Raw genomic sequence first — 17,553 nt, forward strand, 5'->3', positions numbered from 1 at the left:
TGTTACTTAGATCCATTTTTACCAACAACATAAACGTCAGTTTCCCTTAAAACAACTGTTTACTCTGAAAATTGAACGTTGAATTCCGAATAAAAATATTGTTTTAAGAAAATTGACGTTTATGTTGCCGGTGAACTTGGGCCTTAGTGTGTTTGTAGTTGTAAAATCAATAAATTTTGTTGTGAAAATATTACGGGTTTGTTTTACAACTCTTTTTCATCATGACCAAAGACCATTATTTATTATTAAATTCGTGATCTATATTTTTTTTATGCATCATCCTCCGAGCCTTTTACCCAAACTATGTTGGGGTCGGCTTCCAGTCTAACCGGATGCAGCTGAGTACCAGTGCTTTACAAAAAGCGACTGCCTATCTGACCTCCTCAACCCAGTTATCCGGGCAACCCGATACCCCTTGGTTAGACTGGTGTCAGACTTACTGGCTTCTGACTACCCGTAACGACTGCCAAGGATGTTCAATGACAGCCGGGACCTACAGTTTAACGTGCCATCCGAAACACAGTCATTGGTGTCTAAGATATACTTAGAAAGTACATACAAACTTAGAAAAGTTGCATTGGTACTTGCCTGACCTGGAATCGAATCCGCGCCTTCATACTCGAGAAGTTGGTTCTTTGCCCACTAGGCCACCACGACTTTTGCATGTTTTTTTTTATGCATACTACCTAATACATATTGTGTTACGAGAGCCTAAACACCTAAGTGTATTTTGTTAAAACAACTCTAACATATTAGGATAGCTGTGCTTTGTACAAGAAAACAAGGCATATTAAGTCAACAATTTATTTAATTGACAAACATTTGGACAACATCAATAATGGCATAGTATAGCATCTATTTATTGTCAGATTACATGTAATTACTTATATTTTATATTAGTAATTATAACATTTTTAACATTCCTGAGTTTTTGTGACATATATATATTTTTGAAAATACTGTATAATTTATAGTAAATAGAGTTGTTGTAAATTATATATAACAGATAATTTAATCTGAAATAATGAATATGTGATTTGTAACTATCATAAATGGAATGTTAAAAATACAATATTTGGGGATTTGTCTCCAAGAATCAGATGCTTACAGATTAACTATGAATAGAGAGATTATTACACCGAGATACAGTAGTTACATTCTGATAAGCCTATGTTATTTACTTTTCAAATATCGTAAAAGTTTCCGAAATAGTAGCTACACACTACTTTATGAATAACATTAAAAGTAATATAGATTTCATACAAATAGAGATTTCTGTGTCTGCTTTGAACACTACTTATAACTAAATAGGTAACATTTCCCAATATTCTTCTCAATATACTGAGTTTATTTCTCTAAGCATCTCTTCCCCAAACTGATTCTTTCCCAAGATGTTATCCATTCAAGTTATTTTAATATCACACCTTTGAGCTCAGTGCCATCATACTGGTCAAAGCTTATCCTATATAGTATCAATCCTCCAATAATTCCAAAACTAACTACGATCCATTTATGAATTTCTCATTTTAAAATGAATACAAAATACCATGTTAAGTACGCAAGCGAACATCATAAAAATTACAAATATTCACGAGAAAAGCTGTCCAAACGTGAAATGCAATATATTTTTTCTACTTAAATTAAGATATAAGTATCAATATGTACTGTAAAATACATCAATTGATTTCTACCAAAGTCAACTCACTATCGAGTGCCGCAAAATATACGGTACCTGATATTTTCCTATTATCATTATAATCATTATCATACAGGTACCTACCAACGGCACGATACAGAGTCGCCTTTCAAAAGTAATTAAAAGTGACTGCGTAGTCACGAGATCATCTCATTACATCCTAGTAGTTGAGATTCTACTTTTCTTTGTCTCCATTCCTGGTCACGATCTCCTCGATGCTCGGGTCCTTTACCGCATCATCGGCGTCTGGTTTGACTTCCAAAATGTCATCGACGGTGGAAGCTGACGCATCCGTAGGCTTGTCAGTTGGGTGTGCGAGCTCCCACTCCTTTAGATACTGGACGACGGCGGTGTGTCCGAAAGTTTCGGCCTCGTTCAGTGGGCGGCTGCCCCAGCGATCACGAGGGTCGTGTGGGACTCCGCACTGAGCAAGGAGAAAGTCTACGCAGGAGAGGTGGCCCTCCGCTGCAGCCAGATGTAGTGCGGTACGACCGTCGTAGTCCGACAAAGTCATGTCCATGCCTGAGAGGTGGTGCCTGGAAAACGACAAATATTTACTTATTTAACTAAGTGTCCTGATGCAAGAACAACGATACGTCGTGACAAACTACTTTTGCGTTAGACTGTACCTAGTGTAATGATGTTCTTGTTAACTATACTAGCGTCATGTGTATGAGCCGCTGTTAAGCATTGCCTATTCAAAGAACAGCTCTTCAGGTATATCGGTTGTTACAGACCCATTAAGCACTACAATAAGCAGTACTTGAGTGTGAATATGGAACATAATGTTCTGGCTGATATATCTACTAGATAAGCAGGTACTAGTAGGTACTTGTTTAGTAATTGTTGAAAGCAATCTATTTGTTAGAGTTCACCGGTACGGGAAGAAGTTTCGGGTCAGACCTTTGGCTGTTAAACAATAATATACATATCAGCGGTAATGTCTCATCAATTAATGTATAAAACTACGTTTAAAGGTTTGGCTACCTCCTCAGTGCGCTTAGATCACCACTCGCAGCAGAGAACAAGAGATTGACGATGTTGAGGCCAGTAGACTCGAACTTGTACCGACGAGGATCTTTCTTGTGGCTCGCGTAACGAATGTTGTCGTACTTGTGGAAATTAAACCTCTTGATCATGTCCTGAAAAAAAGTGTACGTAGAGATTTAAAATCAAAATTATGTCAAGAGTATGAACGTGATAGTAAATGATGTAAATATAACTTACGTCACAGAATTGCAAGCCTCGGCAGCTATTTCCCAGAGGATCCAGGGGTGGGGACCATGTGCAGATGCCCATAACATTAGGAACAACTATGAGCATAGCTCCAGACACTCCTGACTTCGCTGGAAGTCCTACTTTGAACGCAAATTGTCCTGAGTAGTCGTACATGCCACAGCTATGCATCAGAGAGAGCACGTTGCGAACAGAGTCTGGCCGAAGAACTTTTTCATCGGTGATTGGGCAGATACCTCCATTTGCGAGGGTGGCAGCCATAATTGACATAATGTCGCAGTTGGCTTCCATCGAGCAACACTGTAATTAAGAGCACAATTAGTTGAAGTCTTTTGTAAGAGGTACATGCATTAATTTTTAAAGAACAGAAAATAGTACACACTTGGAAATAGAAGTCCATACACTCTCGGAAATTTGTTTTTTCTGGGTAACATTTATGTTCTCTCATGTAGAAGCCAAGCGCATAGTTTCTGTCGGCAGCTTCGCGTTCAGACAAAAATACTGCATTGTTAAAGCCCAGAGGTTCGTTGCCAGCCAGTCGACTGAAGAATGACATGACATAATCAAACTTTTCAGCGAGTGTCATCTCGGGCCTGTCCAAGGTCTTCAGTAATGAGCATACTAGAATTGCGCCCGCATTGATCATTGGATTGTGCGGCTTCACTGTAAAAAAAGTCAAAATATGATTTACGACGCGCACACGGCGTACTTGGCAGTTGAGTTTGTTGATTCTAATTGTTTATGCGTGGCAGGTTTGTCTCGATCAAAACTCACAACAACAAATACTAATCTGAGTGTAGGCGTTGTTGATACGTACTGTTATAGTCTAGAACGAGTTCATTGAAGTTGCGGCCGCTGGGCTCCGTGCCAACATATTTGTGTACCACGTCGGGACCCAGAGTCTCGAGTGCCATGGCGTATGTGAGCGGTTTGCTGCATGACTGTAGAGTGAATGGGACGTTCACGTCACCTAGGAAAAATAATTATGTAATTAGTCATGAAAAAATATATAAATATTATGTTTTATTAAATAATCGAGGTCTCACCGATGGAAAATCGTTGTCCATCAATAGTGCAAACGCTCACTCCCCAGTTCTCTGCGCTGGCTCTAGCTAGCTGTGGTATGTAACTAGCTACTTTTCCATCGGAGTTGCTTTTAGCGGCCCAATACATTTCTTCTACGTCTTTAATAAAATCCTGGAAGTCTGGAATTACAAATTGACTGCGGAAAGCCCTCGTTATCAGAACTATATTGGGAGCAATTACTTCTTTGAAAGTCTTCCTGTCCAATTTTAAAGTTTCTGGGGAGCCACCCTCGAAATTGGAATCTTTGTGCACTTTGTATAAATTGTGCATAACTTCTTTGACACGAGAGTCATTTTTTCTAATGCCGGTTGTCCTCAGGGCCTGTAGATGGATAAACCGTTTAATAAAGATTTTAATTTCATGTGCTTGTAAAGAAAACGTGGCTTGTAGGTACTTACGGCCAAAAATTTTCCGACCGGCAGAAGTCCTGTGTCTTCATTTTTGAACATGTCAAATAGGACATCGTCAGCGTTTTTGTGAGGCCCTTCGCGAACTCTGTCGGTGAACAGAAAGCAGATTAGTATTCATAATTTTATTGTTAAACCGTAGGCAAAAAATAAAATAAAAATTACGCTAGACAGAGAAACAATGCCTACAAGGCTTTAGATACCCAAAAAAAACGTAGATATAATCGTAGGCGTCATGTACTTAATAGAAAGCCTCGTCTAGCTTGTGATTTAATCGGCTTACTCAGTCTACCGAGCAGCATAGTAAATACATATAGCAAAATAAGTAAATGTTACCGTGTTCTGTCATGAACATTTTAATTATTATGAGAGGGGTATACAGTGTTCTACTTGCGCCATGCTACATCTACAACGCATTTAACTGCAATCTACTACATAAAAGAAATAAGTGCCATCATGCAGGGATCGTGTGTAGTCAAGTACAGACAAACGCGATTGTTCGCGAGTGAGCAATTAGCACAACGTCGTTAATAGAGCAATTATATATTGGACAAATATTAAGTGTTGTGTTACCAGTAATTTACACCAACGCCCCCGAATGACGTCACGAGCTATTAATATCAGTAGCGTGACTACGTAGGCCGCGGGTGTGTCCGCGACGATCACACTTCGTGACAAAGCGATTTACCATCACCTGATGGTTCTATTTTTAATTTGAACACGAGAATACCAAGAAAACAAGCAAATTCTGCAAAATTTTGTTACGACACTCATTGACGAAAGCGGTTTGATAGCCAAAACAAATGCAATAAACCAAGAAGACCGATGCTATAAACAAGAAGAAAACAAAATGCCATCAACTCTATATTGGTGTATTCATATTTTCTTTAACGTTGCCTGCAAAATTAGGAGAGCCTTACCTTGTACCTACTTCATTTTATTTTTATGTATGTTCAAACTGTGTACCTCAAGTTCATAACATAAAAATAAAGTACATAATATATGCTCGTCATTATAATATTACTTAGACACTAAGGATAGGTTTTTGAATTTTCAGGAACTTCTTATGTGAAACTTGCCTATTGCGAAAATCTTACTCTAAAATACTGAAGAATATTAACCAAAAATGTGCACAACAATTTCGAAAAAAAAAAGCCAAAAAAACTCGCCAATCGGTTGTAGCCAATTAAACTACAAATCATAGTGATTCATGCAAAACGCCGGCGGGGGTAGGCAGTGCCCAGTACTCACGATATGGGGTCGATGTTATGCACGAACGAGTACTGACGAATTCTGCTGCTGCCATGTAACGTGAACAAACACAAAAGTGAATTCCTTATCACAGTCTCGCATGAACTTGACCGACATTTTTCATACGTGCGTTTTTATCTAACAGATTTTTATCTGTCTGCGAATTCGTAAGTCATCTAATATCATTTCTTTTGCAGACTGAGGTAATCAATATTTGCGTTACGTCCTACGTATAAAACGTTGCGTAACTCAATATGGAAAAGTTAGTTATTACAGATCTGAAGTGTAGACTATACTAGAAGTGTATGGGTGCCCAGTTTTAAATGTCAGGGGTGAATTGAACAAGTACCGGCGCCGGCCTGTTAATATAGATCAATAGGAGTTCATGTGTGTTATTAACAGCAATTGATTTCCAATGAACGTGTGTGTATTGACACTGTTTCTGCATTGATACATAATAATATGCACTAAGTACTTACTTCAGGTCCAGGGACTGTACTGAGTAGAAGTGCGGTGCCGAATTGCGCCATTTCTGAAAGGAAATTATAATGAATTTATTTAGGGTTAGTTTTGATGGGTCAATCCCGTATTCCCACACACAGAGACGGACACAAAGGTTCCTCTGTCACCGGGGGGAGGTAAGACAAGGGAGGGACACTCACTTCACGTTTGACTATTACATAGTTGGGTCTCACTTGGCTGTAGTGCCTGCAGGTGCATAGGGTGCGGGGACGCGCGGCTGCGAGCCGGCACAGCTGGCGGGTGCTCATGGCGGCTGTGGGGTACTTCGGAAGTGCCGCACGACTTGGTACGGGCGACCCGCGGCGGCGTGCTTGTGTCCGCTCTCGAGGCGCAGGCGCCAACTGACGTCGCCCCGCGCAGCGCACCTCGCGCTTATCTACTTGTTTACGTTCAGTGTTTACACGAGTACGACGCGTCACGTTAAATTCTATAAAATGTGGTAATGGAACTCCTGAATCACGTTTATCTTGTAGACTTAAGCTACGTTGTGGGGAATGCCCATCATATATTCTGATAACTGCGTCGTAATACTCACGAATTTGTTAATTGTATTTGTGAAAACGTCACAATGTAGTGCCGCTATTTTTGGTTAGTTTGTGTTTCAAACGGTTAGGCAACATTTTCAAGGGTTAAGAAACTGGACGTCATCATCATCCTCCGAGCCTTTTCCCAAACTATGTTGGGGTCGGCTTCCAGTCTAACCGGATTCAGCTGAGTACCAGTGCTTTACAAGAAGCGACTGCCTATCTGACCTCCTCAACCCAGTTACCCGGGCAACCCGATACCCCTTGGTTAGACTGGTGTCAGACTTACTGGCTTCTGACTACCCGTAACGACTGCCAAGGATGTTCAATGACAGCCGGGACCTACAGTTTAACGTGCCATCCGAAACACAGTCATTGGTGTCTAAGATATACTTAGAAAGTACATACAAACTTAGAAAAGTTGCATTGGTACTTGCCTGACCTGGAATCGAACCCGCGCCCTCATACTCGAGAGGTTGGTTCTTTGCCCACTAGGCCACCACGACTTTCGTGACTTCGTGAGCTACGAAGTAAGTGATTAGATTCTGTATGAAATACGGTTAGAGGATCGTAGCAGTTCGTAGCACGCGTAGCATGAACTCTAACTTAACGCATGGAAATGTAACTACTCACACAAAATATTTTAATTCTATTATATTTAATTTCATCGTTTAAAACAATGTCGGTTCGGTATCGGGAGTATCGGTAGGTGCTTTATAAATACTTTACAACATTAACTCTACAACTATAATATTGGCATTATAAACATTTCAAAAAGAAAATATAATATTTAACCCTGACCGTAGGTATGACCCTAAACTTGATAGCTATAAGTTTAGATTGGTATGAGCTACAAACTCTCTTTATTGCTTTAGCGTTTTGCTGTACGATTCCATGTAGCCGAACGGATGCTGCTGCGAGTTTTAAGTGAAAACGTATCTAACTTAGCACAACTTGGAGAGAAAACGAAAGAATTAAGATGGAATCTATAAGTAGGTAAATCGTATCGTTTGTACACTTATGAAATTATGCTTTAATCATAACGTAAAATACTATCATTGTTGTATAGCAGATATTTAATTGGTAGAAACAATGCAGAGAATCAATTAATTTAATCACTTCAAAGGTAAACCATCTAGAACAATACCGGCTATCCTATTGTAATCAATCGGAATCACAATTAATATATTGTATGTCTTCAAGTACAACAGCTTGGCATAACCATCTTCCTTTTGTTAATTACGATAACAAAGTCAGATTAATTTGATGCAATTATTAAAATTAATAATACCTTAGGCTAATGGCAGTCTAATATAGGTGGATATTGAAACCCAGATATATTCAATTAGATAGAACAACTGCATACGAACGTTCAGTATCTGTACTGATATTATAAAGCTAACGAGTTTGTAACGCTAACCTCTGGAACTACTGGTCCGATTAAAGAATTCTTTCAGTATAAGATAGCCCATTAATCGTTAAAGGCTATGGGCTACTTTTTATCCAGGTTCTTAGAGAAGTTCCCACGGGGCGCGAGTGAAATCATTGGCAGAAGCTAGTATTATTATAATCCAAGACAAACATGCCTATATATCTATCGTATCTGACCCAATTTCGAAATAGTATTTCATATTGTGATAGTATTTATTCTTGGAATCATGCACATACACGACTTTTCTCTACAATTTTCTGTACACGTAAATATGAGCTTTTTCATTTCGTCTGTCCTTGATCTTATAAATACCAACTACGTTGTTTTTAACCATTTTATTTGTCGCTATGATAGAATCTATAAATGTTTTATAGTGCGTCTATATATGTAATGATGAAAATATTTTGATGGAAATTGTGAAGGGAAAGAGAAAAGCTCGATTTGTTGGTGAATGAAACACAATATTTTGATGATGAATGAGAAAATGCAAAGAAAATGTTAAGAATTTAGATAATCACCTCAAAACCATTATCACATTCCATCACGAATTCTTCAAAGCCACTGTTATACAAGTACCGCATACCCGTGTAGCGGGACGTGCGCGGGCGCAAGGGATGTGCACGCGCCGGGACTCGCGCGAACTGAACCGATCGCCGTGCGAAATGCTCGCCACTTCCGCGCAACGCACACTGAGCCATTCTCCTGTCTGACGTTTATAAATACTACATCTGGGAGTGCCAAATTAGTAATAGAAGGGAACACTTGTATCTTTATATTTAGTTTACACTGTGATGTGATTGTTAGAAAATAATAACACTACCTACGTTTTCGACGGCTTGACAATGTCTCTTTCTTTTACGTTGCACTTAGCTGTTAAGGAAAATTCAAGTGTCAAAGATATCTTTTTTTTACTAATTAAATAGCTAGTTTGAAGATGAATACGTATCGACCACGTATTTTTCAAAGAAAATATGTAGGTACTAAGTTTTGTTATAATAAGTAGCTTTTCATATAATGAAGCTCTGTATTGCAATTATGATATCTTTCAAAACATCAGTAGAGCAATTGGTGATTTGTACGTAATCGTCATAATGCAGCTTTCGAAATAACATTCGCCATTACAAAATACAAAAGTTAAAGTTGTATCAACATAGACGTACTTATCGTGTAACTGCAATAAATGTATTTCACTTAGATTTTCCTCAAAATCTCTTTTAAACATATTTAATTATATAAATTGAATAAGCAGGTATTTAATATTTTTTTCTAGCCCACTTAAATCTATTTATTTGCAAAGGCAGATTATTAGGATAAATCCACATTCCATCAGTAAGTATTGGCAGAAAAAGCTCATAAAGGCTGAGTCTTATTTTATTACGAATATCGCTTATTCACATGAGAGGTCTATACATTCGAGTCTGGAAACATATTGAATGAAGTACAACGAAGATGTACTTTGATCTGTCGTTATAAAAGTGCCTTGATGAATAGTGGAAATGCGCATTTAATTGATAAAATAGTGCTCCTTCATTTATGGTTGACAATAAACTTATAGTTGATGGGAACATAGTTTACTCTCAATGTATTTTTGGCTCTTGTTTAGGAAGTAAAATCACACAACAAGGATATGATTTAATCATATTAAGAGCTCTTGTACACGGCACGTTGTTTGAACGTACGTCGAATTTGCCATACCGTGAAACTTTGTTCACAGGACAATTTTTTGGAGTGACTCATACGAAACTGACGGCCGCCGCCGCGCCATGCCTACAAACGGTGAATTTACCATAGGTTTTCACAAAAATGAGCCGTTTACAAGAGGCACTCCATATTCTACAACACTCTCACACTGAACTTTCTATAGGCCTAAAGTTATTGAAACTTTGGAATTTTCAGTATTTTTCAGTAGCCATTGCAATTGATTTTTGAGCTCACTAAGAGCCTTATCATACTAGCGGATTGCGAGCGTCTCCAAAGCGGAGCGGGCAAATAGCGAATGCGACGCGAAAAAGCTGCGGCTGCTCAGCGGAGACGTCGCGGACGTACGGCAAATTCGCTCGCAATCCGCTAGTATGATAAGGCCCTTAATGGCCATAAGCATTCTACCTGCCAATACATAATTATAATAATGACCACGTCAGTACTCCCTCAGAGATTTGTGTACCTATTCCTCATATTTCGTAATACGAGTAGCGTACATCTTTACCGAGAGGCCGAGAGGTGTGTGTAATTGATACAATATTGGCATTAGGTTCTGAATCTATTATGTAATAATTTTGCACTAAAACTAAATCCATTGTCTTTTAACGAAAGTGAGTGCGATAGGTCCATCGTTCCTAAAGACAGCGTCGGGATCATTCCTACATACGTATGGCTGAAGGTCGCCTGACCGGCTGCAGCTAAACTCGCCCATCACTTCCACTACGGCTATTCAGTAGAAACTTTCCTGTAATACAGCCGACATAGGGTAAGCTACCCTATGTTAGCTGTATTATATCGGGGAAAGATATTTTCAAATGGTTTCACTAGGTAGTTTTTGAACCTGTTGGTAGGGTATTTTATTTTTATTGGGGTATAAAGAAACAAAAATAAACTCTTTATAATATTAGCATACCTATTTATCCTGTTCTGACCAATCTGACCTTTCCTCGATTACTTCCATTATACAACTATGCATTCGTTTGAGATAATCGCTTTATTTATTGCTCAATGGTACGAATGTATTTTAATAAATCTTTTAGTAAAATATGTACCTATCCTATCCTTAATCGTGTATGGCTTGTGGCACGGCCTGTAGCGCCCATGCAATTTTCATAGCAACGTGCATTTCAACGTATCGCGGTGGGTAATCTACCAGGCGTTAAGAATCGATGTTTTTCATTTGAAGCCGGTTGACCTCAGCTGTCCAACTTCAAACATGGGTACCTATTGTTAAAGTTTTGCGAGCCGGAAAACGGTTTGGACGTTGAAGGTAACCGGTCCCCTGGGACACCGTTTGGACTTTTCCACAGAAAAGGCCTTTCCTTTCAAAGATTTTAATCTAACATAAAAGAGCGAAGCTTGTCAAGGTTTTATCTTGAGACCCCTTATTGTTGAGAAATGGGTCGTCCTCAGTGGAAAATTGGACAACAAATACTCTATAATTGTGTTAACAGGATTATTGTCGTATTATAATAATTCTACCACGTTCGTACTGTAATATACCTATAATAATGTCGTAGCAAAGTCAATTATTTTAATGAATAATTGGGGCGTGATCTACAATCTATACCCGAGACCAAATCGATAGTTCGTCTGAACCGAACTCGAAAAGTACTGGATAGATTTCATGTAGATTGTACGTACGTTTGTAGGTACATACCGTACATACATACAAGTTAGTTAATGTTTTTTAATGTAAAATATGTATACCTACCGTTCATAAGTATGTGCACATTTATCCTAATAAACTTTACCTACGGGTTAAACGAATGTAAAATTATTAAAAGACCTTTTCAAAGATTCAGTATGATTTTGAATATAAATCTAATAATGAAATAAAGAAAACAATAGAATGATTTGTAAAATAATACAGTTATTGAAAAAGTAAATTAACCCCTGCGCCCTTTATAATATAAATATCTTGCATAATGATAGTACTCGAGCATGATACATACATATTAATACGTGAAACCACTATGAATGAACCCTTCTAATGAAACAGTAAGACATACGAGTCTGGTTTCAAATATATTTAAAGACTAGTCCTTATATAGCTTGTAGATTCGTTCTTGAGAGTATAGTTAATCACTTTTTTCTTAATCGACCACCATTAGTTTTGCACTTAAGTATAAAATCTACTGTAAGGAATTACATATTTTCAGTGGAGATAAGCAAAATCTGCGAACCATATACATACATCACAACGACTAACTTTTATGAAAGCATAATAACAATTTATGTAAAAAAATCGTCAAGGAAAAGGTTTCAGTCTCTACGGACATATAGTTGATCGTTTTCTACGTCAATATTACACTATTAAATGCCGTTCCCAATATTCTCCCAATCCTTTGATTTGATTACTAAAGATAGATTTTTGACATAAGCCATACATAATGTCAAAAACCTATATCTTATAGTAGCAAAAAAATAGATAGATAGAATATTGGGACAGCCGTAACAGGACTGACTCACGATGCTTAGGCTGAATACTTCATGCATTGATACTTGTTATATTAATTGATAAGTAGAGATAATCTGGCGTGACCACAATATGGCGTGACTTCGATTCGAAGAAGGGCTTCAAGCTAGCAAAACATTTGCATTTACCCGTATATTATCATACATATTATTTCAATATGTGTAAATTTGAAACAAAAAAATCCAAATAAATGATCCCAAAGGACCTCAGCTGACAAAATTCACCGTAATTAACGGTCTTGACTCATCATTTCCTTAAGTTACACTTCAGTTATTTGCCAATTTTTACTCGTTGATACTGGAACGGAAAATATTAGCCTCGTATTGAAATGGTACGAAATGTAGGTGAAACTGCGGGAATGAGATAGTGTTAGTCACAAATTAAAAAGGGCTCCTAGACACGTCACACTTTAGCTCTTTTTCCTAGATCAAGAAGTAATTCCGTAATTGCTTGCTATCTATGATATTTATATATCACTCACCATAAGTACGCGAGTAAGCAAACGAGTAATAAAATTGAATGAATGTCGTCATTACAAACTATATGATACACAGGAATTATGAGTCGCCACAACTAATATCAATATCACTTCAAATGGAGTGTATTTTTCTGTACACATCGAAATTATTTTAATAAGACTAGATTATATCCAGATATTCATTTTATGTGTCTATAAAATGTGTTAATTCAAAGTTTACCCATTCTCGTCTTAACCAATAATTAGAAACGATTATTTTTTATTGATCACACGGCGACGGCAAAGCTCTTTCTTGTCTAACTTTTAATTGAAGCTGTTTTCAGCAAAGTAAAAGAAAGTCATAGAGGTGAAAATCCTTAGCTCAGTCTCATTAATGGGTTACCCACAAAGATAAACAACTAATTAATAAAGATAAATGGCATGAATATCACCAGAAAAACCATAGGAAAATAAAAGGACTATTACAATTATTATTCTGGTAGGTAAAGAATTTCCCTCAGGATGCGATCAATATCTCTGGAATATGCAAACAGGTAAATGATGTCATCTTACGCTTCTTGGAATGCAATCCGTTTCTGAAATATACCTACCTAATAATGTCTAGGATTTTTTACGAAAAAACGACGGTTTTGTACATGACTTGTATACCACGTATATTACAGAAATGATCAAATATCAAATGTGGTAATGTTTTTGAAATCTACTTAAGAAACTGGAAAGATGTAAACGACAAAGTTATGAAGCCGAATAATAAGAATCGTTTGCTCAGTGTTCAAACGTCACACGAAATGCGCCTAACTACACAAATACAAAAATATAATAAAAAAATACGACCTGCCTTTTAGCCTTTTAAAAATAAATGATTCAGATCTCATATTTCAAGAGCATCCTTTAGCCCAGTGGTTCTTAACCTTTTTGGCATGAGGGACCACTTTATCAAAAGTTTGTCTTGCCGGGGACCACCAAAATGGTTTAACTAAATTGACGGTTCTTTGATAAAGAATACGAGCACACTTTATAATTAGCACTCATTTCTTTATTATTTAGCAAAAACAAAACGCCTGTCGGCAGTGGCATTCAACAGATTTCTATGCTTGTTTTTAACAATCAGAAGCGTCGAAAACCCACGGACGTATTTATAGTTTTGACAAGGGTCCATCCACTGGGTAAAAAAAAACGAGTTTTAGCTCCAACTAAATCTTTCATTTACAAACTAGACATTGAGTTTACAAAATGAAAGTACCTGCTCTTATACCTATGTATTGCGTTTCCAAATGCGCGAGCGAAGCGAGCGCAAAACTTTTTTCGGACTCAAACCAAACATTACGTAAAATGTGGCCCAAACGTACTTAACTTTTTGTTTGTTGACAAATGCAAATATAAGGGCACACAGTTTCTGAATACGCGAGCGAAGCGAGCGCGAAATTTTAACTATTTTTAAGACTCAAAATTACGTAACATGTAGCCCAAATATATATTTTTTTCTGTTGGTAAAGTAAGATGGATATCTTAAATACGTCCATGCGAAAACCCCCGTTCGCATAGATAAGTCGTTAAAAGTAAAGTTAGATTAGCAACGTCGCGAAGCAATGCTTCGCGGACCACTTGGAATGCCTCCAGGGACCACCAGTGGTCCGCGGACCACCGGTTAAGAACCACTGCTTTAGCCTGAGAGCACTTCGCGGGGCACAAAGTGTTTGTAATTTAATTCGCTCTCCCCTTGGGGAAAAGCGCGCTTTCAAAGAGGAGGTTTTAGGGTTTCATGCCAATTAAAATGACGAAAAACATTGCGAACGACATTGCGAAACATTGCGACGAAAAAGCGAAGGGAAATGTTCTACTATTTTTCCTTATACCAAACAAAAGGGAAAAGGCTCGGGAGATGATGATTACGACCCAACCATTATTTATAATTTATATAAAAAAAGATTTATTGAACTACCCTTATTTACGAAACTGCCCGACTACGGAACCTAACAAGAATTTATGATCCTCGGAAGGTTGACAATAGGAGGCCATTGCCAAATTGACTCGAAGTGTCCTTGGAATACAGCCAGGACAGCCCTTTGCCAAATACTTTCGACAGGGACGCGGCTTTTACATTCATTTTGATAAAGATTTTCTTTGAAGATTAATAATATCTCTTTGGATATCTTTAAGTTGATTTTGCTCTTGAAGGACTTTCATGATATTTATTTGAGTTTAGTATCTTCTTATGAACTCACGATTCTTATGAAAACATTTATCGTGTTTTTATGAAAAGACTGGATATGACAAAAAGAGTTTTTTTTTTTTCAGTTTCTTTAAAAATAACAGATAAAGCTAAGAATTGTCTACAACCAAGCTTACCTCGGACAAAGGATCAGCATGGCCATCCAACGAGGTAATGCTGCCAGCCTCTTGGGTACGCTCCCAGTTGACAGCGATGGGGATGAATTTTAGAGTTTTAGATATAGGTAGTGTTTTTTTTATTGCTTTACCAGTATAGTTTTTTTTATGTATTATAACTGCACCATGCCCCATATAAGCTGCACCGTGGTAACAGCTCTTGTAAAACCTTGAATACGTGTATAGATAGGTACATATGTCAGAGTTCATTATCCCTTTAGTTAACAATGATTCATAGTTATAATGTAACTGTTTAAATAATACATAACTAAAAACTTTTAGGAAGAGATAGGATTTACTACGTACTAACGTGCATATGAGCACAACTGCACGTTGTTAGGGGATTTTTTGCGTCCTGAATAGGAACTGGGTGTGTACCTATGTCTTGGTATTTTTATTGAGTTATGCCCGATTCGTCATTTTAGTGATTTGGCATCCATAAATAAAAACCGGCCAAGTGCGAGTCGGACTCGCGCACCGAGGGTTCCGTACAAATGCTGTATAGATAAAAAGTGAGTTTCGCGCCAACCGTTCAGTTTAGAACAATCATAGTTATGGTAATTTCGTGAGAGTCAAAATAGTTAATATTTTTTATTTTATAATATAAGGTAAGTAAAGGTAAGGTGGTAGGCCAGTACCTTGTAAAAGTTATTTTATTGAAGTTATTTATATACAACATTTTATAGTCATCATTCAGAAATCTGATTGAAAATAACTAATTATGTCTTAAAGGTCATGGGGCATATCTGACCCGCTTTGTAAAAAGTGGCGGACATGAATCAAAGTAGTTTTAAATCGTGGAGAATGGTATGACGTTTCTTTGAATATAAATATTTTATTAAAATTCCATGGAGACGAATGTCCAGGATCGTTTGAAAAATATAAAAGACAAGCAGTTTCAGAGGATTGTACAGGTTGCAATGCTAGTTTTTATTGTTAAAGACATTTCATAAAGAAGGAAGGTGCCAATCCGGATGACCAGGATCTGATGAGGATCTGGAAACCCTGAGAAATCGAGGGCAACTCTTGAATATTGTAGGCACGCATCGAGTCATAACCAGACATGTGAGTGTATTTTTGAGGGTACTGTTAAACAGTGAAGGTTTGGAGTTGATTTGATTATGGAGACTACAGAGAGTCAAGGGAACTCCCGAACGGTATGTTGCAACTACCACGTGTTTGGGCTTATTTTATTCGTATTGGCGAAGACTTTCCACAAAGATAGGTTTGACTGCCATTGTGGGATCGACAGCTAAGATCAGATATAGTTATGGGAACTCCTTTACAATTTATAACGTAACCTTGTGTTGGAGCTTATTTTATTTTAGGTGATGAGAATTCACTACTAACTTGGGTTAAAGCAGACCGCCTGACGACTTGTAGCTGTCGAATTGTAACAACGACTTCTAGAGAGTAGGATTCGGGGCTGCTGGCTTTACGTTTCTAGAGCCTTGACAAAAGTGTAATTCTGTCCCTTTCTTTGTTTTATAAAGTCGGCATTATTTTATTTTGTAGCATTTTACAAACAAATCCAACTTCAAACATATAAAAAAGCAACAAGAAAACAAAAGCAAGAAAGAAATTAAAAAGATGTTAGGTGCATCGGTCTAGAAGTCGGTGTCTAGAGGATGCATCTATATTTATTTAACCACCGAGATCTAGACCGATGCATTTAAACAGTTTTCTTGTTGTTTTAGAAGTTGTTTTTTTTTTGTAAAAAGTTTTTAGGGTTCCGTACCTCGAAAGGAAAAAAAGGAACCCTTATAGGATCACTTTGTTGTCCGTCTGTCTGTCTGTCTGTCTGTCTGTCTGTCTGTCTGTCAAGACCCTTTATCTTAAGAACGCGTGGACATATCAAGCTGAAATTCACATGAAATACTCGGGTCTATTGCCCCTTTAGGCTGTGAAAATATCAAGCTTCTAAGCCAAGCCAATCAAAAGATACAACCGATTATGTCGATATTTTCAACAAATTTTCGACACTCGCAAAGGAATCAAAACCTACAGGGTACTTCCCGTAAACTCAGAATCTTGAAATTTGGCATGAAGCATTGTTATATAATGCAAATATAGGAAAAATTGCGAAAATCTCATTTTTTTTTGTTATATAATATAATAAAAATATTTTAATAAAATGAAACTTACTACCTTATTTCTCACGAACGAATAAAGGTACCAAATTGAAATTCATACCAAATACCTAGGTCTATTGTCCCTTTAAGCAATGAAAAAATCAAACTTCTAAGTTAACGCGATCAAAAGATACAGCAGGTTTACCGACACCTTAGACGAATTTCCGTCACACGCTAGGGAATCAAAACCTACAAGGTACTTCCCGTGAACTCAGAATCTT

The 17,553-nt window shown here is 37.5% G+C and overlaps 1 protein-coding gene across 6 annotated transcripts; it reads right to left on the minus strand.

The window, feature by feature from the left end:
- Window positions 1-790: 790 nt before the first annotated feature.
- Window positions 791-8,867, minus strand: LOC124632515 (glutaminase kidney isoform, mitochondrial-like). Of its 6 annotated transcripts, none has more exons than XM_047167377.1 (10): window positions 8,673-8,867; window positions 6,156-6,208; window positions 5,677-5,724; window positions 4,417-4,513; window positions 3,979-4,339; window positions 3,750-3,902; window positions 3,315-3,595; window positions 2,924-3,232; window positions 2,684-2,838; window positions 791-2,232 (listed from the first exon to the last, which is right to left on the minus strand). In XM_047167377.1, the coding sequence occupies exons 1-10, from the start codon at window positions 8,850-8,852 to the stop codon at window positions 1,872-1,874; spliced, it is 1,998 nt and encodes a 665-aa protein (XP_047023333.1). In that variant the 5' UTR covers window positions 8,853-8,867; the 3' UTR covers window positions 791-1,871. The 6 variants fall into 6 exon arrangements, with proteins under 6 accessions (XP_047023333.1, XP_047023357.1, XP_047023348.1 ...); XM_047167401.1 differs by lacking the exon at window positions 8,673-8,867 and adding an exon at window positions 6,372-6,545; XM_047167392.1 differs by lacking the exon at window positions 8,673-8,867 and adding an exon at window positions 6,339-6,545.
- Window positions 8,868-17,553: the final 8,686 nt, after the last annotated feature.

The sequence above is a fragment of the Helicoverpa zea genome, chromosome 1, assembly GCF_022581195.2.
Source record: "Helicoverpa zea isolate HzStark_Cry1AcR chromosome 1, ilHelZeax1.1, whole genome shotgun sequence".
NCBI classification, from domain to species: domain Eukaryota; kingdom Metazoa; phylum Arthropoda; class Insecta; order Lepidoptera; family Noctuidae; genus Helicoverpa; species Helicoverpa zea.